The sequence below is a fragment of the Camarhynchus parvulus genome, chromosome 15 (assembly GCF_901933205.1).
Source record: "Camarhynchus parvulus chromosome 15, STF_HiC, whole genome shotgun sequence".
NCBI classification, from domain to species: Eukaryota; Metazoa; Chordata; class Aves; order Passeriformes; family Thraupidae; genus Camarhynchus; species Camarhynchus parvulus.
In genome coordinates, this window is record NC_044585.1 from 11859349 (window position 1) to 11883921 (window position 24573).

The following is a 24573-nucleotide window of genomic DNA, read 5'->3' on the forward strand; positions in this document are numbered from 1 at the left end:
GCTGGCGCTGCAAGATGGCGGTCGGGCGGCCGCCGTAGCGCTATGGGGGCTGCGGGCTTCGGGGCTCTGCTGCTGCTGCTGTTGCTGTTGCTGCTGCGGGCGGCTCCCTGCACCGGGCAGCTGGCCGGGGACACCGGTGGGTCAGGGCGTGAGCGGCCGCAGAGAATGGCGGCCTCTGGGGGCGAGGGACGGGCGGGGTGTGGGGATGGCGGTCGGTCCGCGGCGGATCTGCCCGGGAGGGCGTGAGGGGAGGCGGCGCAGGAACTGAGGGTTCCCCTCAGAAGCGCGGTCTTGGGTGCCCCTTCCAAACCCGAACGTGCCCGCCGGGGAACTTCTGCCTCTGCTCAGCACAGATGGGGCGGGTAGAGCAGTTTATGTCGAACTTCTCAGCATTGGCAAAGTCTAGAAAGAAAAATCCGGTGAAACTCCCAACTCCGAACCCTAAACTTGGCACTGCATCCACATGCAGAACGCAGGAGCCCGCAGCTCCTGGATCGCAGGACATCCCTGGCACAATTCGTGGCCCCAAGAAATTAAAAAGTGTTAGCTGAAGTCAGCAAGAAATACTAAATATGATGTTGCCTGAGCTGCGCAGTATCTGCGTGGGCTGTAAGTGCTGAAATGTTATTTTACTGCCTGTTTACTGGGCATCCTCACACGTGTAAACTTGTGGCATAGAAAGCTACACCCACTCCTCCAGCACTTGGCAAGAATGGAAATACACCCCTGTACTAGGCATGACATGATATTTTTCTTCTATTTGTAACAATTTAAAGTCTAAGAGTGTAAGAATATAGCCCAAGCACAAAATCTATGTCTTACAGATGTTACCTCTTTCAGTCAACTTATTTCTTTCTCTTTTTTTTTTTTTTAGTCTTTCAGCCTTCGTTTATTCATATGTCAGGGCCCAGAGTCAATTCATTTTTTCTTGGCAATTCTTCAGGAGTTAATTTTTCTATAATTTTAAGTCCTAGAGATGCAGAGACAGGTAAGAACACTTCAACCCCCTTTCCCCATGTAAATAAATATGTTTCAATTGTTAATATTCTTTGACACAAAAATTACTAGAGAAATGGTAATGCATGTCATTTAGTGTCTTAATAGTTACAGAAACAGGAATTTCAGACATTCCTGTGATTAACCCCTTAGTTCTCAGTTGTTTCTGTGTGAGCTGGGCCTGAGGGTGTACCTGAAGGCACAAGAGGTGTTTAAATGTACTTTTAATTTCCCAGTCCTTTCTAAATTACCTTTAAATTTTTTTTTTTGTTATAGGAAAATTGCAACTTGCAAATTGCAGTGGAAGTAAAAGAGCTGGAGATTGGAATTTGGATGTAACTCCTGGTGTGGTATGTAAAATACTGACTCTTCTCTTATTCCACTTCATTGCAGCTTCTCTCTTAGAAGCTGATGAATGGTACAGACAAGAGCAATTTCATACAAGCTATCAGAGCTGTCAGACTTTATTTTGTGTTTTTCCAGGACACTTCCAAGGTGACTGTAAGCCTCAGCAGAACTCTGGAGCTGTGTTTGCCCAATGCCACCGAGTGCTGCCCCTCACCTCTGTGCAGGGTGGAAACGCTCCAGGTTTTAGCCTGCCGTGGCTCAGTGATGCTGGCACAGCTCCTGATTCAAGCTGAAATATTTGCCAACTCTTCCTTTGCAGGAAATGTGTCAGGTAAGTGCTAAAGAAGAAACGGCATTTTGGCTGTTCTTTTCCTCTCTATATGGGAAAAAGGGGATTTGGGCAGCAATAAGAGATACTGAGCAATCAATGGAATTTTAAAAAGGATTTCTACAGAGGATAAACTGCAGTGTGCGTGGTCTTTTTATTTGGATTTCAGTCCACTTAATCTGATTTTCTCTCCTACTTCTGTTACAGAAAATGCAACTATCATCCCAAACCAGGCATTTAAGCCCTTGGGCTCTTGTCCTTGTAACTTAACAGCTGGAGCTTGTGATGTTCGTTGTTGCTGTGATCTGGTACTTATTTCTTGTTAAACTTTTTCAGAGTTTCTAGACTCTCTTGTCCAAGGGGGGAGAGAGGTCCTGAATGCTCCAGACTAGATGGGCCAGAGGGGTGTTTGGATATTCCAGTATTTCTGAAAGTAAATATGTTCTCTCTACAGAGTTGCTTGATTTACCTGTAAGTTTGGCTTTATATTGCCATAAGTATTGCAATTACCTTGCTAAAGAGTGCCCATTCTTTTCCCTTTCAGGAGTGTACACCAGACTTGCAGCAGTTATTCAGTGGATCATGTTTCCCTGGAGTGTTTGGTGGGGATGTAAACCCACCTTATGATCAGCTCTGCTCTTCCCAGTCAATGGAATATACCCCTGAGTGGTTTCCCTTCCTTTGTGTACAGTCTTCTCTTGACAACACACCTTTCCTTGGCTATTTTTATCATGGCTCTATGTAAGTCTTAAGAAAATTTATTTTCTCATTACACTTTCATCACACTCATTATGCAACCAAAAATATAACCTTTATATGTCTTTATATAATGAAAGTTACTTTGAAATTGGGGTTTTAGGGTGTAAACTGTAAATGTAAGTGGAGAAATGTCATTGGTAGTATATAAGAACAGGGGACATGAAAGCAAACCTGTAATTATTTGTGTGAGGTAAAGAGTTTAATTTTTAAACTTGTTTGCAGTTCTACACCCAAAGTTCCTTCATTTAAGATCCCTCTACAAACTTCTCCTGGGAAACCTTTCACTGGTTACAGAGAAGGAGATCCAGTTATAACAGAAGAAGATGAGTATTTTACTGTTCCCCAGGTAATCCTTATGAGCTTTTGATTCCTCTTGGTTTGTTTGGAGCTCCCTGCATTCCTCTCCTTATGACTTTGCATCCAATTTCAGCAACTCCATGTTGGGAAGTGGTGGAGTGTATCTGTCACAAAAAACCTTCAACCAAACAAACAAAAAACCCAAAACAAAATCACAAAGTCATTATTAAAAGTAAACATTATCTTTCCTCATCCCTTTGCCCATCCCTGCAAAATGTAATGCATTTTGGAGACACTTGTTGGTTATAATTACTTTCACAAATGAAGTCATGGTGTACATTGAAACTACTTTTAAAGCTGTGCTTTTAAAATGTTCACCTCTCTTTTGCCAGAGGCTGAGGTGTTTTTATGACAGCAGATAGCTTGCTTGTCAAAGTGTTATGTGTGGCTGTAATGCACATGTGGGGCATTTTACTAACAAGTAATCTTCAAATGGAAAGCAAAGGGGTAGAAAATCCTCATTTCTGTGAACGCCCTGCAGCAATCCATGGCTGGACAGTGTGTTGGGAATGCTCCTGTGGCCTATCTCCACAACTTTGATGTCAAGTGCCCGACCAATTTGGAGTCTTACAAGGAAGGCCTGCCCCACGATGTGAGGATAAACAGTGGCACTGCAGGTATGCTGCAGAAACCCAAGCAGGAATGTGTTTCATTGTTTCTCAGAGCTGCTGGAACAGAACAAACCCCAGGGCTGTTGGCACAGTGGCTAAATGTAACATCTGTGTTATGTGGTGGCCATAGTTCAGCATTTGGGGATGTTCTGTTCCTGGTTCTCATGACCTTTTAGCAAGTGTCCCACTGTTTCCCAAGATTTAGGAGGTAAGAAATAGCAGGATGGGCCTTTGTGTCCCATTTACTTGTTCCTGGTGACTCATTTTCAGACTGTTGCAGAGCCCTTTTTCTGTCAGGAGGGTGCAGCATCAGCATTTTAGAGTGAGTGAGAAGTGGTTACTCTCTGCATTACAAGAGCCTGTACTTATGGAGAGTCATTTTGGAGTTTGAGATAATATTACCAGCATGAATATATTTTATTTTATGCTCCATAATTGTCTAATTTTGTTAGTCTATATTACCTCTCTGAGACCCACAGTTAATTAGCTCTGCTTTCAAAATACATAAACAGTCTGCGTCTTTACCAAAATTATTTTTCTAAATAATTTCCTGCTCAGTTTTCATAACAACAAGGACTGCACCTTGGATGTGAAAACAGAAGCCTTTGTTTGTTTTTTGTTCTCAGACTTCATCCAACAAAATGTTGTCTACAGAGCCATCACTGACAGGGGCAAATTCATCACCGAAAGTGGTAGGTCTCTTCCATTTAATGAATGTTTCTTACTTAACCTGGATGGTATATGAAATAGATTATTTTGATGTCTAAAATGTCTACCTGCTGCAATTCTTAGGAAGAATTTTGTATGTTATCTAAGACTGAAAAAGTAAACTGGCTTCCTGCAAAGGAGGAAGTATTTAATTTACTCCAGTCCATCACAGCTGGTCTGGAAATCAGGTTCCTTACCTTGCATACATGGGGGATTGCACCACTGCACATTGAAACAGTAAAATAAATTCTCAAAAAGATGAGTGTTGTAATTTCCAGAATTTTGCCAAGGTTTTAATGTGTTCTTTCTCAACTGCAGTAGCAGAACTAATTAGAGTGCTTTTCATGATGACCTTTTCTCTTTTTTCCTTCTGCCAGAAAACCTTCTTGCTGCTGAGGTTCTGTGTCAAAATGTAACTTTTGCAGAACATTATAAATTCATTTGGAAAGACATGAATATTGAGCAAGTAAATGTCACTGTCTTCCGTGGAAGCTTATGTGATGGAGGTATCATGACATTTCTTTTATGATTTTTGATTTATTTCTTTATCTTCTGTATGGAAATTCTGTGATAGAATATCTTATTTACTAATTCTTCTTAAAAATAATTTCCCTCGGACTCTATAAAGAAAATTATGGGGCTGTTTTCCATTAATTTGTGTTGATTTGAATCTTCTGTCACTAATGAAAAACAGAAGTTTGTGCCCTACATAGAACATACATTTTGCTAATTAACTTATTTAAAAGCTATACCTTTTTCTTTCACCAGAAATCCTGACACAAAGATTCACAGTCGAATTTCTAAGTTTAAACAGTACTCATGGAGAGGAACTGTTTGAGAATCCAGGTATTAATACTTCATTTTGCCTATTAAAAGTAAAAAAAATTGTACTGTACAGATTCTTATCACTGATTACATCTTATATTTCTTTTGTACTTCTTTATGTTGCCAGCCTTCACCTTCCTTACTGCACTGCCAATAGCAGTGAATGGTTCTTAAGCTTTTGTTGCATAGATATTGATTATTTAAAGTGAGGCCATTCCCACTGCAATGGAAATGTCTTGTCATTTACTTCAAGATTGATGACATTTAAAACAATGCTAATGCTTATAGATTCTTCTGCAGTGTTGATAATTTACCCTTCTGTTTTTAGGGTATCAAGTTGGAAAACCAGTGAAAGCTGCAAATCTGAATGCTTCTGATCCTCTTGGAAGCCTGAACATTTGGCAGCCAGGTATTGGCTTGTGAGGTTGCAACTTCAATTGTAGTTAATGCTGAAATTTTGGAGCTTTATTTGGTTTTTGGATTTTTTAAAACATATTTTAGTTAAAGATCTCTACCAGATTTTGTTTTTCTTTCCCAAACATAAAGGTCAGTGAGAAAACCTTTAATGCTTTCTTGGAAAATTGAGTGATTTGTATCTGTTTTTGAACTCTACCACGCTGAGTTTGCATTCTAATGTTTGATGTTTTGCACAAAATTGAAAGCTGGAGATCCAAAGGTGGATAATAGGAAAGCTCAAGTGAAATGTTTAATTTCACAGCTGGCAGAGGTTTATGTGCATCAGCAACTGACAGACCAGTTCTGTTTGGAGTAGACTCATACTCTGGGTGCATTCTGGAAGTTGATATTAATGAAGATTGCAGCTTTTTAAGGTGAGCTACACAAGCTGAATTGTTTATCCCTCCTTTATCCCTCTTGATTGTTATGTGACTGTCTACAAGTGCCTCCCATCAGCACTGGTACATTCTTTTTAATTATTCATGGGTGTGTTTCAGCTTTCTGTGGTTAATAGTCTCACTTCTGTTTTCAATGGAAAATCATAATAATGCTTTCACTCTTTACTCAAATGAGGATTGTGTTGGCTGCAATAATTTTCCATTTCTTCCCTTCAATAGTTCAAGTTTATTTTTGTTGTGTGATAACATCTTTCAGATGAAACTGACCTTAGGATACAGTAATATTGCAACCCAGAGTGGTAAAACAGTACAGATTTACATTCTGTGTGATGTTACATTCTTTCTTTGCAGAGGAAACGTGACTGAGAAATTGAATGCATTAGTACAAGCCACTCACATTGGAAAGAGGGACAATTCCAGTTACAGTGATCTAAATGACTGGGTGGAAATTATACGTAAGTGAGGCTTGTGTTGTTCTTTGTAGTCTAAATATGCCCATACAGTAAATAAAGCATGTCAAAATAAATCCAAATTGTAATTTCAAGTCCCTAAAGCTAGTGATATGTGTCTGCATCCATCCATCCATCTATGTGTACACACAGGAACATAATTCAGTATTTCTGTGGATACTGCATATTTTACTGCCAGCCTGTGCACATATGACTTGGTATTTATCCATTGATAAATTACTCCTTTAGGTGTTTTTTACAGAAACATTTTTAATATGTTCCTGTGTGACTGTTACCAGCATTTCACTGGGCTATGAGAATAATCTAATTATGGAATATATAATGTTTTCCATAATATTTACATTTAAATCCCTCTGTTCTCCTTCATAGGTCTTGATCCCTTTAGTTCTAATGTGAGCACTGGAGGCTTAAAAGGCATTTGTCCAGATATTCCTGCAAACCTGAATATTCGCATCATCTTTGCTAAAGTGGGAGCAGTGCAAGGGATTCCCCTGCAGGAAATTCTTGCTGTGCAGATCAGGTAAAGTGAGTTGTGTCTCTGGCTACCTGACAAATAAATACTTCATTTTGAGCCTTGCTTACCTAACACATCCTGGATTAATTTTACAGACAAAAAGGGTGGGTTTTGTCGCTGGCTTTTTACACACCTTTCACTTTGCAACCCAGATTCCTTTGATCACAACCAGGTTAGCCTTTCTCCCTCTGAAATGAAAATTAAAGAAAAAAATTAATGATTAAAAGCAGATAATCCTTATACTTCACTGAAATATTAAATAAAAGGCATGATGCTGCCAGCAGCAGGCATACACAGGGCGTCCCATCAGGAGTCATGTGGTGGAAGCAACAAGATTGTCTTATGTTCTGGCTTACCCCATTGCAGAGCTCTTAGGAGCTGAGCTAAATGCTTTATTCTTTCCTGAAACAGGGAATTTTCACTCTGCAAACACTTCCCCCCCCCTCCACCAAGTCAATCCCTATCAAATAAGTGGGATTCTGTTCTGTTTTACTTCATTTCCAGACTGTGCAAGTTCTCCCCATGTACGATGTGGAAAATCCAGGGATTATCAACCTCCTCATAAATACTGTGTGTTTTGTCCTTTCCTGCTTTGTTTAGGGTCTAAACTTTCATTTCCAGCCTTCAAGCTGGAAATAGTTATGCTTTTTGTTACAGTTACTCAACAGTCTTATGGCAGTTCCAGTGTGGGCTTGGCTGCAGAAACACCCTCAGCTTCCTTCCCATCACAGCTTCTGTTCAGTTCATTGAAGTCCCAGCTCAGCCACCCCCTCCAGTGACCAGGTAGTTTTGGTACAAACATTGATAACCTCCCATTATGTTCAGCAGATGTAACATGAATTGCATTGACCAAAAAGTTCCTTTTTTCCAGGTATCAGAAGATTTATGCAGAGTTTGACTGCAATCAAAATGAGGTGTGCTGGCCACAACTCCTTTATCCACTGACACGCTTTTACACAGGTAAAATGATAAACAATGTGGGATGCCACAAAACATGGAAGGCTGTATTTCTTTGAAACATAATTAGATGTGGGGAGTTGTCTGAAAGAATGCTTTTGCATACACTTTTATCTGTATCTTTGGGTTGTTGTATAAACTAAAATTTAGCTTTCACATCCTTACATTTTTTTTTGGTTTTTTTTTCAGGAGAACCATATTCCCAGTGTCTTGCTAAAGGCCTGTTTCTGGCATTTCTTGTTTTACTTGCAGCAATTATGAGCAACCCTTGGTTTTCTAAATTATGGAACAGATAGGTAAAAATTATGGAGAAAAACTCTTGGATTTTGTAGACAATCTATATAAACCTTTAAAGATACATAAAATCAGTACTTCTACAGCATACAGAAAATGGCTGTTACTTAAAACAAAGTAATAAATTATTTTTAAGCTCTAGACTCTGTGTTTGGAGTAGCAAAGTGCAGAGTTGACTTCAAGAAGGTGGCAAGTCCAGCCCAGAGGCTGCAGTGGGTTTGGGATTGTCCCCATGGATGGACCATTGTCCTCTCAAGCTGGTTCTCTTCTCCTAAAACTCATCACAGTAAACCCCTTGTGCCCACCTATTTTTGGAGCAGTGGGCAGACTTGTCACACTTCTGAGAAGTCATAGCCTTTCAGCTGTTTTCATGTTTTGATCTGAAACTCTCTTTTCCGGTTAATGCTTTGCATTGGCAACCTGCTGTGTATGTGTGCAGGGCACAGAAAACATTTACTCATTGTCCTTAGTGGATGAAACATAACATTTGGGATTTTCTTGTGGTTTGGATGGGCCACAAAGTTGAGGACTGGAGCAGTTCTGCTATGAAGACAGGCTATAGTTGGGGATGTTCAGCCTGGAGAAAAGGTTGTGTGCAGACCTCATAGCAACCTTCCAGTATCTGAAGGAGCCTACAGGGCTCCAGAAAGAGACTCTTAATCAAGAACTATGGAACAGGACAAGGAGTAATGGGTACAAATTGAAGGAAGGAAAATTGAGGTTAGATATTGGGAAGACATTTTTACTGTTGGGGTAGTGAGACACTGGAATAAGTTGCCCAGTGAGGCTGTGGATGCCCCAAGCCTGGCAGCGTTCAAAGTGGAGCAGCCTGGTTTGGTGCGAGGTGCACTTGCCACGGCACGAAGGGCTGGGACTGGTTGATATTAATTAAGATCCATTCCAAGCCCACACGGTGCGGCTCTGGGGGAATGCTGCTCTGCAGGACTTGGGCTCGATGATGCTTCTCGTCCCTTCCGGCTCAGCATTTTCTGTGATTCCGTGATGTTCTCTCAGTCCCGCATTTCCCGTCTCACACAGCAGCCTCTCAGCGGCGACCCGCGCGCCCGTTGCCGTTCCCGGTAGCTCCGCCGGCGGTGCCCGAGCCCGGCCCGCGCCGCCGCCGGTTGGGGCCGTTCCCCGCCCCGGAAGCGGCAGCCGGGCCCGCTCCGCCCCGCCATGGCCGCCCCCGGGCCGCGCTCCGCCCGCCGGCTGCGCTGAGCCCCGCGCCGGGAGCCCCGGGCCGGCCGCCGCCATGGGCGCGCTGTTCCGCGGCGAGCCCGTGTGCCTGGCGCAGCTCTTCCTGCAGAGCGGCTCGGCCTACGAGTGCCTCAGCGAGGTGGGCGAGCGCGGCCTGGCCGAGTTCCGAGACGTGAGTACCGCCGGGGCCCTGTGGGGCTGCGGGCACCCTAAGGGGGCCCGGCCTGAGGGCCGAGCCGGGCCCGGGGCCGCTGTTGGGATGATGCGGGCTTGGCCCCGATGGGGCGGTGGAAACTGCTTTTATTGCCGTCTTTCCGCGACCCCGACAGGCAGGTGTATGGGCCCTTCCTGTGTGGCATTCGCCTGGAAGCAGGATCACAGAATTGTTAGGGCTTGAAGGGATCTGTGGAGATGATCCAGTCCAACCCCTGCCAAGGCAGGGTCACATAGAGGGGTGACACCGGGACGGGTGGGGGGGATGAGTGATGGGAAGTCAGTGTGGAGCCCCGGCAGTGTGGAGCTCGGGAGCGATGCTTAGGGATGGATGTACCCCACCTTTCTCACAGCAGCACCTTAAACTGGGGTCATTTGCAACGAGATCCCATGGGAGAGCCCCTGACCCACCTGCAGCCTCAGTGCCTGAGCGTGTGTGCACAGCTCATGGCTCCAGGCACCCCACTGACACACCCACAGACAGCTGCTCTGTAGGTTTATTGATAACAGGTTCCTGTTCCTGGGGGGCTCTTCATCGTGGAGGAATCTCCTGCCTAACATGAAGTTGGGTTGGGCAGTAATTAGCCACGTCTCTGCGTTGTCTTATCATAATTATATGATGCTTTGCTTGCTGAGTGAGACTTTGGAATGTTTTCCAGATATACATTAGAAATGTAGCTTGTAAAATCGTTGCAGGGAAAGCTGGGAAGACTTAAACAGCTAGTTGGTAAATATGGCAGGGAGGAGAGGCAGATTTCTAAGAATGATTACGTGAGTGTATGTTTAACACTTTGATATCATTCTAGTTACCTGATATGCCATTTATTATAGAAATAATGCATTAGTGGTTCTGATTTAATAAGCTGGATGAGTAGTCAGAGATATTGCATGTTCATTTTATGGGGATGTACATAAAATTTAATATTTCAAATAGACTGTGGAAATGCATCACAGAAAATTTGTCAAATGGTTTGTTAATTTGAAGTCATTAAGCAATATTTTAAAACTGTCAAAATAAGATTAGGAATGGTTTCTCCAGTGGACCTTGTTATTTTGTTGTTTGATTAAAATTAGCCAATGGCATGGATAATTCTGCTTTAATAAAACCAGCTTTGCTATTTGAAGACTTTGTAATCTTTTTAGGTTTTTGTGCCTTCTCAGCTGACAAGCACAGAGCTCATGCAAATTGTCTCCAGGAAGTTGCAGGAACAGCTGTGGTTTTCTAGGGGAGGTTACTATTTCAAACCCCTAATAAGCATTTTGTCCTTCTCCTTCAGCTTAACCCAAATGTGAGTGTGTTTCAGAGAAAATATGTGAATGAAGTGAAGAAATGTGAAGAAATGGAAAGAATACTTGGTGAGCTTCATTTTCATGTCTGCTGTTTCTCATCTGTGGCGTTACCAGAGTGGCACTACTGAGGAGGTTTCAGCTACAGGTTTTTTAACCCTCACATGTTTTGTAAGCTGTGAAATTTACTTACACTAAATATAGATTTGGGGGTTTTTTAAGCTCAGAGGTGAAGAATGGTTGCTAATGTGTTGCTGATAAATAGATGAGGCTGTTTCAATGTTTACTACTTAAAACGCTGCTAGAGAAAGTGAAGTTTTCCTGTGGGTATTTCCTTGGCTGTAAGACATTCCCTATTTCTTCATTTTGTGTAACTCAATGCTGTTGATTTTCCAGGCACCTTTAAAAATATCTCAAATTACTAATAATTGTTTTATCATGGTAGTTAATGAACAGAGAAGGGTAGGCAGAGCATGACAGCCAAGCTGCAGATGTCTTCAGTGTATCCTGAGGAAAAGTTACAATTGAAGGATTCCTTTGATTGGAATCTCTCATCAGAAGCACGTGCTGGTCATGCCAGCAGCTCTTTTGGCAGTCCCCCTGCCCAGTGTGAGTTGCATTTGTTGTCAAGGTTGCTTAAGCTGCTTTGTTTGAACACTTTTTACTCCAAACATGGGTCAGTGAGCAGCACGTCTGTTTCTGGCAGAAAGTGACACAGTTGCACCATTAGCAGAAAGTGGCACCGTGCAGCAACAAAGAGGTTCTGTGAAATGGTAAAAGCTTCTTAGAAAATACTTGTTTGAAAAGAGAAGCCTCTGAAGTTTGCTTGCTTCTGCAGACTTCCAAGACAGGAATGGTTTGTGTGTTTTATCCCCGCCACTCTCCAAGTTCTTCATTTTTGAAGACTTCTGTGTGAATTGTTGCTAAAATGAATGAATAAAACAGCCAGGGCTTTGATGCTGCAGTGTGATTAGCACCATCAAGAGCAGCTGAAGGTCAACTCTGCAGCACTCTTGGAAGTGTAGGCAATGCAGTTTCCTTTCTGATGCTGTTTTTCTTCTCACTCCAGGGTATTTAGTACAAGAAATTAAAAAAGCAGATATTCCACTTCCTGAAGGAGATGTTGCTCCTCCTGCCCCCTTGCTGAAACACATTTTAGAAATCCAGGTAACTCCACTAAACAGATGCTAAAGTGTACTCAATACAAAGCAATCTGTAGCAGACTGGGGGATAAAACCTCTGGAGCTTTAGTTAATTAAGAAATGGGAAACTCCTATCACTGTGTCAAATTATTACATGTTGAAAATGAATCCTACTCTGTTTTCCAAAATCCTGTAACTCATTCTGTGTCTTTTCTTTACTCTGTCTTAGGAACAGCTGCAGAAGCTGGAGACAGAAATGAGGGAAGTAACTAAAAACAAAGAAAAACTGAGGAAAAACCTGCTTGAACTGACAGAATACAAGTACATGTTACAGATCACACAGAATTTTGTCAGGAGAACACCTGAGGTATTGTTTGGGGTGTTTGTCAGGGATTGTTGTTGTGTGGCATTGTTGTGATTTTCCCTGTTGAATTGCTTGAAAATGGAGGTGTAATTATATTATTTTGGTGCATAAATTGTGCTAAGAAATTTACACTGTAATTTTGCAGCACTGACTATAATTGTTAAGAGCAGTGCACTTGAGATCAAGGACCTTTCTGTTGCCTGAATTGACCATGGAAATGAGTTTTATATTTTTAATTAAATCATTTACCTAATTACCTTTTCTTTCTTAGAATAATAATGGAATGAGAGGTTGGGTTTTTTTTTTTTCCTGGAAGCAATGAATGTTCTTTCTTTTTATTTGCTAGTATGAATCCCATTTACATGGAAATTTTGAAGAATTTCCTTCTGTGGAGAATGAGCCATTGGTGGATTTCAACCGCACGCACAGACTGAGTGCCTCGCTGGGGTGGGTATGGCATGTGCTTGATGAGGGGCTGTAAAGAATCAGTTGTTCTCTTAAAACGTGGCCTGTAGTTATTTCAGGTGTGCCAAACAGTTTTAGACAGGACAGGAGCCTGGTCCCAATGTACCTTTATAACAACCCAGATTATTTGAAGAGATAAACAGGACAGTGTCCAAAAAAGCTGCCACAAAGCTTCCATCAAACCAAGGACGTGTGTAAAGGAAAATTTCTAAATCAATACTTCCTTCTATTGTTTGAACTCTTTTTCTATGATAAACACACAGTGTTTTAATCACCTGGCAGTGTAAATGTAACATCAATTGTGTTGCCTTTGAAATGATGAATGGATACTGCTGTCTATGGTGTTGTTATGAGAGGATATCTTCCAAGAAAAAATAAATAATCTCACTATCACAGAAATAACCAGTTAAAAGTAATTCCAGTTGTGTGCTCAGGTCTGTAGTCTGTTTATTTTGCAAATAAAAATTTTATATAACAGTTGGTATTTTCTATACCAGTCACTTCCTGTTCAGGGTGATGCTTCCTTCCCTAGCCATGGCAGATACTAAATTATTGTGGTGATGTATTCTGAATTTCCAATTTTTTTGCCTTGTACATTTTATCTTATATTTCAAATTTTTCCTTTTCCTAGATTCATATCTGGGTTAGTTCACATAGCAAAGATAGAAGCATTTGAAAAAATGCTGTGGAGAGTCTGTAAAGGCTATCCCTTTCTTACCTATGCAGAGTTGGATAAGGCTCTGGAAGATCCAGATACCGTGAGTAAACATTATAACGATCAGTTCATTTCATTTGGAAGAATTGCTGCTCAGATCTGTCTGCAGTAAATGGAAATGATTTCCCAGTGTCCTTGGAGGAAAAACTATTTAGAAGTGTTATAATTTGTAAAGCTTGTAGAAGTGGGAATTAATTTGTCATGGTTCAGCTTGAGGAGTGCAGAACTTCATTGTGGAATAGTGGTGACTTTATGATTGGCCACCTTGGTGAAAATACGTGACAGAAATGGCTGCTTGGATATTTATTAACTAGGTCTGTACAGTGCATTGCCTTTTAATAGCCATTCCACTTGTTCATTCAGTAGTTAAAAAAGAATCAAGTATAGCTAGTTTTCTGTGAAGTTTTTTCTGTGAAATTACCAAGTTAATTTTTGTAAATCAATTACGGCAGCCTAATCTGTCATCTTTTTTTTTTTTTTGCTTGAATTCTAATTTGTTACCTTTTTGAAAGACTCTTTTCTTACTAAGAATTCTGAGATAGTAAAATATATTGTGTCATTGATTTTCCCTGGGAACTTTTTCTGGTTTTCTCTGATATTAAAAAAAAAGAAAGAGATATTGTCACGGTTGAATTTTATTGTTTGATCTTCACTAAACATTTGGAAGATCAGTACTACTAATGCAGCTTTTTCTTGTTGTTCAGCTTTGTTATTTAGCTCTATTATTATGTCACAGTGGAATTGCTGGTTAAAACATAATTCATCAGCTTTACTTTTTATGGTTTTTTTTAGGGTGAAACCACAAAGTGGGCTGTTTTTTTAGTGTCCTATTGGGGTGAACAAATCGGTCAAAAAGTTAAGAAGATTTGTGACTGGTAAGAAGTAAATCTAATATATGTACATTCCTTTATATCTGGGGTATTTTCTAGTTGTTTTTTCCTCTGCACCCCTTTTTGAAAACTGTTGATTTTTATACAAGCTTTTTGTGTTAAATTTGTTCCTCCCCTTATTGCACCCAGCTCTATAATTACGCAGTGTACAAATAAATACATGAGTCATTTCACTCTCAGTCTTTACCAAGTACAGGCAAATTGCTGCCTCTGAGTTGAGTCTGTTCCATGGTTATGAAGTGGTGTGTTGCAGATCTGGCTGTGGCAGGGGCTGGGTGATGTGTTGTGGTGGAGTTTGGTCATTAGCACAGCCCTGTGTTCCTGCAGCTATCGCTGTCACGTGTACCCCTACCCCGACACCACCGAGGAGCGCCAGGCCGTGGTCGAAGGACTCAACGTTCGTATTCAGGATCTTGAAACTGTGAGTAAAGAACAGATTTCCTCTTGCACTGTAGGAAATCATTTAATGAATCACAGTGTTAAATATAATTTCTAACATACATGCAGCTTTGGAGCTGATAGGACAGTAAGTTGTGTCCCTGGCCTCGTGTTGCACACATCTCTTAAACCTCACAGCACTTGGCTTTGCCTTCTGTTTTCAGCAAAAGTTTGTTTGCTCTCCTAAAAGCATGGCCCAGCACTGGACATGTACAAGGTGCTCTTCTGTGATCAGCACAGCCACTGTCATATTCTCAGTGAGATCTTTGTTTTTTTCTCAAACAAAGGTGCTGAATAAAACTGAGGAATACTTGCGCCAGGTCTTGTATAAAGCATCAGAATCCATCTATACTTGGGTTATCCAAGTGAAGAAGATGAAAGCCATTTACCACGTCCTCAACCTGTGCAGTTTTGATGTCACAAATAAATGTTTAATTGCTGAGGTTTGGTGTCCAGTGGCTGATCTCCAGAACTTGCGCCATGCATTGGAGGAGGGCTCAGTAAGTCACCTGAACACTCACTGATGTTAAAGGTTTTATCTTGAACTAACTGAACATGTAAGGAAAGAAAATAATTATTAACAATAGACTACAAGTAGGCACAGACAGATCTGGGTCTCTGTACAAAACAATTTTTTTATAAGCAGAGCCTTTATTTAGTGTTGTTTGTAGTGCTTTTTTGTCTTGAATAACTTCTGTATTGGACCTGAGGCCAGCTGGGCCCACAGTGTTATTTGCAGTCATGCAGAAGGTGCCAGTTCCCTTGCATTTGTTTTTGTTTTATGAGAGAAAATTGTAATAACGAATCTTTGTTTTGTAATATTGTGACTGATAGGTCTCATCTGATACTTGGTATGAAGTAAGAATTAGAACATTGTGTATAGTTTTTAGAGGGGGTGCAAAGGGATAAATGTTAAACTTGGGACATAATTTAATGGTATTATTGGATCAGTGAAACTGCTGATAGAGCAGTTTTCACTTTGATTAGATTAACAGAGATCTTTCACAAATGTATCTTCTGTCTGTAATTAGAGGAAAAGTGGAGCTACAATTTCCTCATTCATGAATACCATCCCAACAACACAACCTCCTCCGACTTTGATACGTACCAATAAATTCACCTCAGGGTTCCAGAACATCGTTGATGCTTATGGAGTTGGAAGCTATGGGGAAGTTAATCCAGGTTGGTCCTTCTGAAAGCTGAGCTCTGAGCTGTGCTGTCATTGCTGCTTGCCTTGATACCTTGCTGAAGGCCAAATGGTGACAATCATACTGCTTGTTAGTAGCTGTTTTAAAACTCCAGTGGCTCATCAAAAGCACAGACAGTGCTCCAAGCAGCAGGATGGGATTTGTTTAGGGGAAAGTAAAAGAAAACTGGTAATTGATCTTACTGAAGTGTGGAGTTCATCACTTGAAAAATTCAGCTTGTTGTATAGCCCACTTTAATATATACCTGTAGCTATGTTGACTGGGTCATTCTGCACAGGAGAAAATACCTTATAATACAGACCTGAAATACCCACAGAGGATACCCACTGTTTGGTTGGGTTTTTTTCCTGGGCTCATATTAATATCCTCAGAATTGTCAGCTACTGCTCAACTGTGAAGTTGTCATTGCTACACAATAAACAAACTTTAAACTGAGTTAAATTTACAGTGTGGGGGAGAGGTCTATGAGTAGGGGATGAAATGTCTTTCAAACTTAAAAGCTTTGAGAGATTTGAGTATGGGATTGCTTGGGGATATGCAGACAGGACATCATCTGTGTGCTGTGCTGAAATCTGCCGTGTTGCCCTTGCAGCTCTCTACACCATCATCACTTTCCCCTTCTTGTTCGCGGTTATGTTTGGAGACTTCGGGCACGGGCTGCTCATGTTCATATTTGCACTCCTGACAATACTGTATGAAAACCACCCTAGGTTAAAAAGAGCACAAGATGAGGTAAAAGGAATTACAAATTATTTACTTCTCATCCAGCCAGATCATTTGAATAGTCACTGTTTCTGAAAAGTACTGTTTTTTTGCATGGGTACTTAATTAGGCTTTTTTCCATTCTTTTAGGATTTTCTGTGTTAGAAGACCCCATATTCCTTGAGATTAATGTCATATTTTAAACTATTCACTTGGAAGAGCAGAAATAATCAAGTTGTAATGAAAGACTTAGAAAAAATTGATGCTTTTAAGATTGTCTTTACTTCTACCAGGGCTACTCGGTGATGTGTTTTACAGAATATCATTACAGTGGCAATGTGGGAAGAAAATGATTTTTCAAATTCCACCTTTTATTGTTTATAAAAAGAGTTGCAGTTTGAAATTTATTAAACTTCACTTACATTTTTTAACCATATGGGTTGGAATGCAGGAACACCTGCATCTCTTATTAGAATTATGTTCAATTAAGAATGCCTGCAAATGTGTGATTTCTTGTAAAGTAGTCTCAGGAAGGAAATGGCTTAAAAAGACCCTTCCTTAATCTAAGGATGCTGGTGATAAAAGTCTCAGTGTGTGTCATGGGAGCTCATATTCCTTAATGACTGTTCACAAATAAATTCTAGTTTTTAGAAGTCTTTATGTGTCCAAAAATGTGTTTCTCTTAGACATGTCTAGCTAAGCTGTGCTCTCATAACAGATGATATTCTTTATTTTTTCTTTTTCCCCAATACTGACAGATAATGAAAATGGTATTTGAAGGCCGATATGTGATATTGTTAATGGGACTCTTTTCTATATACACTGGATTGATCTATAATGACTGCTTTTCAAAGTCAATAAATATATTTGGATCTGGATGGAATGTTTCAGCAATGTATGAAAAGGTTTGGAGGTGAGCAGCATGTTTGGTATACCATTAAACCAGAGATGTATTTCCTGCAGCAGTTTAACCCTTTTGTTCATATATTTTAACTATCCTGTTATGATTTATCTTTCCATTGATGTTTTAGTTTTTATTTTCTAGATGTGTTTGTATGTCTATATAAAGATTTTCAGAGGAATAGAAAACACAGGTCTAGTTTTGGACTTATTTGTCCTAGGTCATGCTTCTGGAATGAATACCTGAGTGGCATTTGCCTCTACTAAAAGAAATTAACTATTAATGAAGTAAATTAATTACCTGGCAATCAGTAGTCTCTGCACAGCTTTTCTTGCTAGCATAAAAAAAAAAAAAAAGAAAAAAAGAAAAAAAATAGTCTATGTCAATTGCCAAATCTGCTTTTTCTCAGAGTGGGATAACCTCACTGATTTGAGGTGTCATGACCCTTTGGTATTTAAATCTCCTGGTACCTTCCAAAACAGGATGTGGCTTCAAAGAGTAAGACCACTGGCTAAAAATCTGAACGAGTTGTGTGTGCTGTGATAATGAAAAACTGTACAAAAATAAAGTAGAAACTTCCCCAAATGCAGAACAGAAAAAAAGGTAGCAATTATTCTTTGGGCATTTGACAGTGAATTTCATGCAAAAGCAAACTGTGAACTTTTAAAATGAAACTTTGAGTTCTAGGGGAATGTGGAATAAAATCCATAAACTTTGTTTTGAAGACAGTGAATGTGAATTAAGCCCAGATTGTGAGGTTCTAGATGGATTTTTTTAGCTATTGTTTGTATTAGTCAGGAGTTTTGTGTTTAGAAACCCTTACTCTCTTTTAAAGTGTGGCAGTGGGTGAGTTAGGTAAAGGAAAGCAGGAGCAGTGTCCTGCAGAACTGAAAGTATATTGTAATTATGTTTAAAGTGTCAAATCTGAGTGTTTTTCTTTCACTGCAGTGATAAGGATCTGGAAGATAATCGATATTTAGCACTGGATCCAAATGTTTCTGGTGTCTACAATGGAGCTTATCCCTTTGGAATTGATCCGGTGAGTTGAATTCTTTTTAATTATCCACTTGTGATGATCAGTCTTTGTCCATTAGATTTTGGTATGTTTATAAGTAAGATAAATCTGACTAAGAAAAAAATACATTTCTGATTGTATTCTCTGTTCAATAACATGTTTTCTTATGACAAGTCAAAGACTGAACTATTTTTACAAAACTCAAATTTCAGTTGTGACCTCCATTTGAGGTAGAATTCTGATTCCCAGTAGAAAATGGATACTGGTTTATTCCTGCTGTTGTGGTGTTCATCAATCTTGGTTTGGTGTTTTCTTCTTCAGATATGGAATTTGGCAAGCAACCGTCTCACTTTTCTAAATTCATTCAAAATGAAAATGTCTGTGATCTTCGGAGTGACTCACATGACATTTGGAGTTATATTGGGGCTGTTTAACCACTTGTAAGTACAAGAAGTTAAAATAATAGAAACATTGTATTTTTTGTGAGGTCTGGAATGATTACAGTTTATCTTGTAAGAGAAACTGGAATTACTGTTTTAGAACAGAATAAGAGTAATTGTTCTCATAAAAAGTTCTCATAAAAACTGTTCTCATAAAAAGACAATAATGGAGAGGTCTTCCTTCACATATGTAAGATGATGGTTCAATATTATACTAAAAAATCCCAAAACAAATTAATACAAGGCTTTATTTCACTTGTTGGTAAATAAAAATATATGCCTCTTACAGTTTTTATTTCCACTGAAATACCTGATAAAATTTCACTGAATACAAAGAAATCAGCTCCAGATTGTAATCTCAGTCTTGCTGTTTAAACGTGCTTTGTTGTATTGAAATTGTATTTGGGCTGTGGTTGTAAAACTTTTATTTTTAAAACTTTTTACTTTTATTTTTTCCACTTTTCTACCTTTCAGGCATTTCAAGAAGACTTATAATATTTATTTGGTTTTTATTCCTGAACTTTTATTCATGTTGTGCATATTTGGCTACCTGGTGTTCATGATCTTCTTTAAATGGTTGGCATACTCTGCAGAGAACTCCACAGCTGCTCCCAGTATTCTGATACAATTCATTAACATGTTCCTGTTTCCTAGTGGTGAAACAAAGAGCTTCTTCAGTGGCCAGGTGAGTAATGTTCTTCCAAGCTTTTGGAAATCCTGTGTTCCCTATGCAGATAATACTTTAAAGGAAAAGGGGATGGCTTTTCCTACTTTGGATTTTGTGATCTAATCTAATTTTCCTCCCTCCCACCAACAGATTCCTCTGCAGAAGTTTTTACTTAGTGTTGCTTTTCTTTGTGTTCCTGTAATGCTGCTTGGTAAACCACTTTATTTATACTGGTTGCACAGTGGAGGCCGAGGCATAAGAATGTATAGGGTAAGTACTGAAAGACACACATTTCCTCAGTGCTGCAGAATTCAGCTGCTGGTTTGTTGCACAGACTGTGTCCTTATGGGTATTTCATGGAATGGGTTGGGTTCAAAGGGAGCTTAAAGCTCCTCTCATTCCACCCTCTGTGGTGAGCAGGGATATCTCCCACTATCCCAGGTTGCTCCAAACCCTTCCAGCCTGGCCTTGGACACTTCCAGGGATGGGGCAGCCGCAGCTTCTCTGGGAAAACTGTGCCAGGGCATCACCACCCTCATGGGAAAGAATTTCTTCTGTATATCTATATTCAGTTTGAACCCATTACTCCTTGTCTTACCAGTTTCTGCTCCGTTTGGAAACTTTTGGGCTGAAGTAATAGTGCTTCATTCCTCTAAATCTTTTTGCCTTTGCCTGGGACTACTTTAAGTAAATTTAAAAAATGACAGTGGCAGCCTACTTGAAGAGACAATCCATTCCCATTTTGCAGAGTGGCTACAAGCTTATCCGAAAAGAAAGTGAAGAAGAGCTTTGTCTCCTGTCATGTCACGATCTCGAAGAAGGTGTCACTCACTCAGACAGCGGGCACAGAGAGGGGGATGCAGAGGAGGTAATGCTTTTATTTAATCTCTGGTTTCCATGTTCTTAAAAGCAAATTATAGAAGTGGGTAGTCAATAGATAACCTGTACACTATGAGTTGAGCAGTTTTGAAGAAACTCAGCTGAGCCTTTACAAAGACCCTGGTGCCCAAATGCAATTTACTTATAGTTATTTCTTGCTATTTTATCATTATTTTCTGGTATTTTCAGACTTACAGTAAACTACAACCTATCTGTAGTAGAGAACAGAAAGAATGTTTTATTTGCAGTTAAGACTCTGCAACTAGGAGTACAGGTTTTCTTATATTGAAGAGTGGGATAAAGATCCTGGGTTTTGTTTGGTTTTATGGATTCTTAAACTTGAGGCAAGGTGGTGACTGCCCAGCTTTCTGTTAATTAATCTTGGCTTTTCAACTGGACAAAAGTCTTTTCATTTCTGCAAATTACATCTTGTTATGAGGATTATTGCTAATGAGGAGTTGGGGCAGCTGAGTCCCAGTCCCCACCCACTGCTGCTGTTTATTTTGGGCAAATTTTTAAAGGTCTGGGCAGATTCCACTGATTCTATGTGAGTTGAAAGACAAACAATTGCTTCAGCTTCCTAATGTGCAGAATATGTATAGTTCTTGTCTCACTGGGGTAGTAAGATTCTTGTTTCTTCTGTATAGAAAATACAAGAATTATTTACTCAGAATGTATTATGCAAAGTGTTGAAATACAACATTCCAACAAAGTAAGTGTTGAAATTTTCAGTAATAGCAGTTTTGAAACTCTATTAGTAACAAGTATTTATATTTAGAACTTACAGTATTAGTGTGGTTATCTTTCTATGAGTAGCATTACTGATAATTACCCCTGCTTTTAAAGATGAAAAAATTGATATTGTAAGCTTAGAATTTTAATAGAATGGGAATTAGAACTGGTTATAGTACTTAAAGTTTTCAAGAATTAGATCATATTCCTTCTGGAAAACATAAATTGCATTTTTTTTATCTGTCAACAAGGTAATGCTGGAAAACTGTAGCATCTGATTTTTTTAAATATTATCTCTGTAATAAGGATCTTCTACATGGCACACTTTCTTTACTTGATATAAAATCAATTTCTTACCCTTCAATGGAATTCTTCCTCCATGTAATAAGAATTTGCAGATGAATGTTTTTGTTCTCTCATGTTTTGTTCTCTATGTTGTTAAAATTGATACAAATATGTTTTTATCTTTTAGCCGAACTTTTCAGATCTTTTTATGAACCAAGCAATTCATACCATTGAATACTGTCTGGGATGCATCTCTAACACAGCCTCATACCTGAGACTCTGGGCATTAAGTCTTGCTCATGCACGTAAGTGGGAATGGGTTTTTTGGTATTTTTGGGGATTTTTTTGCTACATCTGTACTTTTAATTCTGTTAGAGGGAGGCTGGCCTGTTCCATTGATACTACCACGAAATACACTTTTTCTTAATTAAAAAAAATCCCTATTTCAACTAATCATGATTTGTGGAAGCCTCCAAATTAAAACTGTGACTTTATGTAAAATATTGCTCTCAGTAGGTCTGATTTTGACACTGAGGTGTATCTTTAAACATTTGAGGGGATGGGGGCAGCTCTCTTGGGAGGGGGGTTGCTTATACTCCCATGTTCAGCAGGTACTCCTCTGTTGGTAAATGAGCAGGTCAGAGTGGCTCAGTGGGTGAAGGCACTCAGTACCAACCTCAATTATGGCAACTTTCTGGTTTTTATTAGAGTTATCAGAAGTTCTGTGGCAGATGGTGATGAGAGTGGGTCTGCGTGTGGATACGATGTACGGTGTCCTTCTGCTAATCCCAGTGATGGCATTCTTTTCTGTGCTGACAGTTTTAATTCTGCTGGTCATGGAGGGGCTTTCTGCTTTTCTCCATGCTATACGACTTCACTGGTACGTTCTTTTTCTATATACCACTTCAGCATATGCTGGCTTGTTTAAGGGGAGTTTTTATGGCAAAATTTTAGTGCCTCATTAAAAAGGGAAAGTGTAAAATTCAACAGCCTCATTGCTACTGAAATACATTTATTTAGTTATATTAAATAAATGCCTTGTTAGTTGGATTTGATTGTTCCTCTGGAATATGTTCAGTGGATTCAAATATATGCATATGGTGCATTTCAACTTCAACCACATTCACAAAGTACACTTGATTTCTAATATTGTAGCTTTTCATAATGTAGAATATTAGTAGCTTGTATAAGTATTTTTAATATCAGTCTGGTTATCTCACTATATGGTTTCAGTCCATTTATTTGGTTCAACAGAACATTTATATTAGTGAGTGGGGCTGCCAACTCTTAAGTATTTTAATCCTTTCTTAGTCTTGATATCACAAGCTCTGCACTTTGGAGTGGATTCAGAGCATGTTTAGTTTGAAATCTGATGGAATTTACAACTTACACAAAGGCATATAGTGACCAAAGACAGAAGGTGGAGCTACGTATGTGACAGATTGTTCTCATGATATTGCACGCTTGCAAAACAATTGGCTACAACTCACTCAGAAACAAATGAGTAAGCCAGAAGTAAGACATGAGCCTTTACAGCCTGGTTTAGTGCCTGTGGGTCTCCTGAGAAACAGGAGTTAAACAATAAAAATAATAAAGTTAGCCTGGGACTGCGATGGGAAGGGTAAATAGCTGCACAGAAAACAAGTGAGAGGGTTGGAGTTGGTTTTATTCAGCTTCTTGGGTTGCACAGTTCTGTCCCTTGATAACTAATTTTGGATTCATGTACAGATTCTGGTTTTTTGTCTCGTTTCAGGGTGGAATTTCAGAACAAATTCTACTCCGGTGGAGGATACAAGTTTATGCCTTTCTCTTTTAAGCACATTTCTTTACATTTTAATAAAGATAGTGCATTATAATTTGGCTGCTGTCAGCAGAAATGTTTGGAATTGTCTGCAAGTAACTGTGATTGGATCTTGCCTATGAATGGTTTCTTGTGGAACGAAGTGGTTTTCACTGATTGCCTTATAATGCAGCCAAACAATTCTGTAAAACATACCTCCCACAGAAAGACATAGCAGATCTGGAGCATCTTGTAAAATATATAGATATAAAATGTACATTTTTCTTGATAAACTAATGTTGTAAATTAATTTTATTCTTAAAAAAAAAATTACTGCTTGTCCTGAAACCCATGTAGGCTTTTTTTTTTTTGAGTGTCTATCACTTTTAAGTTATCTGAAAGACTTTTCATTATTTTAAACATTCATTACTAATCACATACTTAACCCAGCTGCATCTTGTGCACTTTGGGAGCCATTCAACAACGCAATAGAAGCAATGTTCTGTTTTCAGTCTGTATTCCAGGATGATTATGAAGTGTAAATTTATACACACCAATGCAATGTGCTCTTTTTTGGCCATATTTAAAATTGCACTGGAAATGTTATCTCTTCATTCTGGGTTCTGCTTAGAGTTACTACTTTAAGCTTTCGGAAGCCACACGGATATTTATATTTATATTTAATGTTATGGAAGAAAGCAGGATTCACAAGTGTTACTCCTCTTCTTTTCCACTGTAGTGAGGAAAAACTTTTGCACATGGAATAAAGAATTGTCCTCGATTCTTGTTTCTGTTTTGGCTCTAAGGACACACAAACAGCATTCTCTGATGGTGTAGAACCAAATTATACGCATAGGTGGACAGGGGTCGTTTTATATTATTTTTGTATCAGTGTGAAAATGGGGATATTGCCATGATATTTTAACATCTGTGCCATACGAACAGCACAAATTAAATTTTGCACTTGTTTCATACGAATTCCCAATAAAGCCTCGTTTGCGCTGTGCGGAGCGGGCCCTGTGTTTGTCCGTACCCTTTTCTCTGCCTCAGGCACCGCTTTTCCCGTGAAGGGCGGCCGGTGCCGGGGGGAACAGCGGGCGCTGAGGGGAACGAGGGGCCGTGAGGGGCGGCCGGTGCCGGGGAGAACCGGCGCTCGTGAGGGGCGGCCGGTGTCCGGGGGAACGAGCGGCCGTGAGGGGCAGACGGTGCCCAGGGGAACGAGCGCTCGTGAG

At 39.7% G+C, this 24573-nt stretch overlaps 2 protein-coding genes across 3 annotated transcripts; both read left to right on the plus strand.

Moving 5' to 3' along the window:
* On the plus strand, nt 1-9139 carry TCTN2 (tectonic family member 2). Its single transcript, XM_030958863.1, has 18 exons — nt 1-136; nt 875-988; nt 1273-1346; nt 1480-1675; nt 1880-1980; nt 2217-2413; nt 2654-2777; nt 3270-3405; nt 4026-4091; nt 4485-4613; nt 4876-4953; nt 5261-5341; nt 5651-5762; nt 6138-6241; nt 6626-6776; nt 7428-7553; nt 7642-7730; nt 7917-9139. The coding sequence occupies exons 1-18, from the start codon at nt 43-45 to the stop codon at nt 8021-8023; spliced, it is 2079 nt and encodes a 692-aa protein (XP_030814723.1). The 5' UTR covers nt 1-42; the 3' UTR covers nt 8024-9139.
* Nucleotides 9140-9229: 90 nt separating this feature from the next.
* ATP6V0A2 (ATPase H+ transporting V0 subunit a2) lies at nt 9230-23671 on the plus strand. Of its 2 annotated transcripts, none has more exons than XM_030959089.1 (20): nt 9230-9390; nt 10709-10787; nt 11788-11885; nt 12090-12227; nt 12571-12671; nt 13321-13447; nt 14197-14279; nt 14622-14715; nt 15020-15232; nt 15764-15914; nt 16533-16672; nt 17401-17555; nt 18492-18582; nt 18880-18998; nt 19473-19683; nt 19816-19935; nt 20414-20533; nt 21749-21866; nt 22270-22441; nt 23315-23671. In XM_030959089.1, the coding sequence occupies exons 1-20, from the start codon at nt 9274-9276 to the stop codon at nt 23415-23417; spliced, it is 2550 nt and encodes an 849-aa protein (XP_030814949.1). In that variant the 5' UTR covers nt 9230-9273; the 3' UTR covers nt 23418-23671. The 2 variants fall into 2 exon arrangements, with proteins under 2 accessions (XP_030814949.1, XP_030814950.1); XM_030959090.1 differs by having other exon boundaries at nt 9266-9390; nt 10575-10787.
* The last annotated feature ends 902 nt before the right edge of the window (nt 23672-24573 follow it).